Source organism: Echinops telfairi, unplaced genomic scaffold, assembly GCF_000313985.2.
Source record: "Echinops telfairi isolate 266 unplaced genomic scaffold, ASM31398v2 ScPeMD7_443;HRSCAF=831, whole genome shotgun sequence".
In the NCBI taxonomy this organism is placed as follows: domain Eukaryota; kingdom Metazoa; phylum Chordata; class Mammalia; order Afrosoricida; family Tenrecidae; genus Echinops; species Echinops telfairi.
The window spans coordinates 61,036,580-61,038,166 of record NW_022104341.1 but is presented as its reverse complement, the minus strand read 5'-3'; the positions used below and the strand labels follow the sequence as shown (position 1 = coordinate 61,038,166).

The window sequence follows — 1,587 nt, the reverse complement described above, 5'->3', positions numbered from 1 at the left end:
ACAAATGTGCTTGACACAATGGATGTATGTATGGATTGTGATAAGAGTTGTATGGGCCCCTAATAAAATGATTTTTTTAAACGTATGCTCCACTTAAGCATGTTTTTTTTTGCATGCATCTAATCTTTTAAGCAGTGTTGCACAAATGGTATTTTATTAATATGACAATCTGATTTATAAATCTTTACACATTTCAAGGAAAACACTCAGGCATCAAAAACTATTTCAATATGCAAAATTCAAATTTACAACAAGAAAAATAAACACAGGAATTTCATTTTGGACCAGGTGGTTCTTGCTACACTACCTTGAACTGCTTATTCAAAGTCTAAAATGTAGGTGACACCCTAAAAATGTAGCAGAAGCCTTCCCGAACACTGGTTTCTGTAACCTAGCTTGTGCAGCGGAAGTGTTTCCCCTGGATTCACAGAACAGTCTTTGGAAGATAGGAACCATAGCTGGTCATTTGGTCGCCTTTCTGGCCTTCTGCAGCTCTTCAATGGGCTTCCATTGTTGGTTGACTGTTATTAGCTTTTGCGGTACAGTAGGATCCACAGTCTCCCAAGGTTCTGGATTTTTTCTATCAGTGATCACATCGGATTTTCGGAGGGAGTAGACAGCGAAAGAGGAGGCTCCGCTCGCTGCGACGGTCATAATCAGCGCCAGAGGAATAAGTTCCTTCTTTTTCATCAGGAGTCGGAAAAAGCTCATGGCGCCTTCAGGGGGGCACGTCAAATCTGGGGGCGTGGCGGGCGGGCGGACGGGCAGGTGTGGTGAACCCCGGGACCCGTTAAATCTCTTTTTAAAGGAGTTCTGTGTACTTCATCATACTCAGGTCTAATGCTCCCTAACTCCTCCTGCATTCTTTATTTGCTCCTGCACTCCCTTGACCCTCCTCCTCTCCCCTCCCCCACAAAGCATTGCATCAGTTATTGTCTCTGTGCATTCACCCCTGTGCCTCCTAAACTGGGAAACCTAAGGGAAGCAATAAAAAATAAAAAATGGCAAGAAGAAAATAATAATAATATACAAATACAAATAAAGAGTAAGAAAGAAAACACCACCAACAATATTAAAAGAGCCAATGAAGAAGTTTCTGTCGTGGAACAAGGGAGAAATCCTTGAGCCTAGACCAGGTTCAGGTTGGGTCAAGTGGGAGGTCAACCAACCAAGTACCCTATTGTACCACAGTGCGATCAAGTTTGCAATCTTCTCATTTCTGCTAATAAAGCTGTTCAAGTCCTGTAGCTGGAGGGAATCTGTCAGATGCTTAATCTGACTCGATGCTCTGCAGACAGATTTTGGGCTCCCACTGTCCTCCATAGCCTTCTACAAATTGAGTGTTCACAATTTAAACTCTGATCCTTCTCCCTTCCATTGTTACCATCATCTTTGGATCACCCAGGAGGGTGTGCTTCTTCAATGTAGACTTAGTTGATGCCTCAGTTTGATAGCTGCTTGTTTGAATATAAGACTTTAAGACCCCAGAGCAAAAATCAAATCCTTCATTTTCCCCTTATTTTATATTCTGGTTAGATCTTCCCCCGATTTGTAAAAAGCTGAAGACAGAAAGTCCACTGAAACCCT

At 42.3% G+C, this 1,587-nt stretch overlaps 1 protein-coding gene across 1 annotated transcript; it reads right to left on the bottom strand.

Moving 5' to 3' along the window:
- Positions 1-440: 440 nt before the first annotated feature.
- On the bottom strand, positions 441-711 carry LOC101649140 (normal mucosa of esophagus-specific gene 1 protein-like). The gene has a single exon (XM_045291733.1). It carries the CDS (start codon positions 709-711, stop codon positions 463-465), a length of 249 nt encoding a protein of 82 aa, XP_045147668.1. The 3' UTR covers positions 441-462.
- Between the last annotated feature and the right edge of the window lie 876 nt (positions 712-1,587).

Coding starts and splice junctions, on each gene's coding strand:
- LOC101649140 (XM_045291733.1), bottom strand. CDS start 711: ATGAGCTTTTTCCGACTCCTGATGAAAAAGAAGGAACTTATTCCTCTG.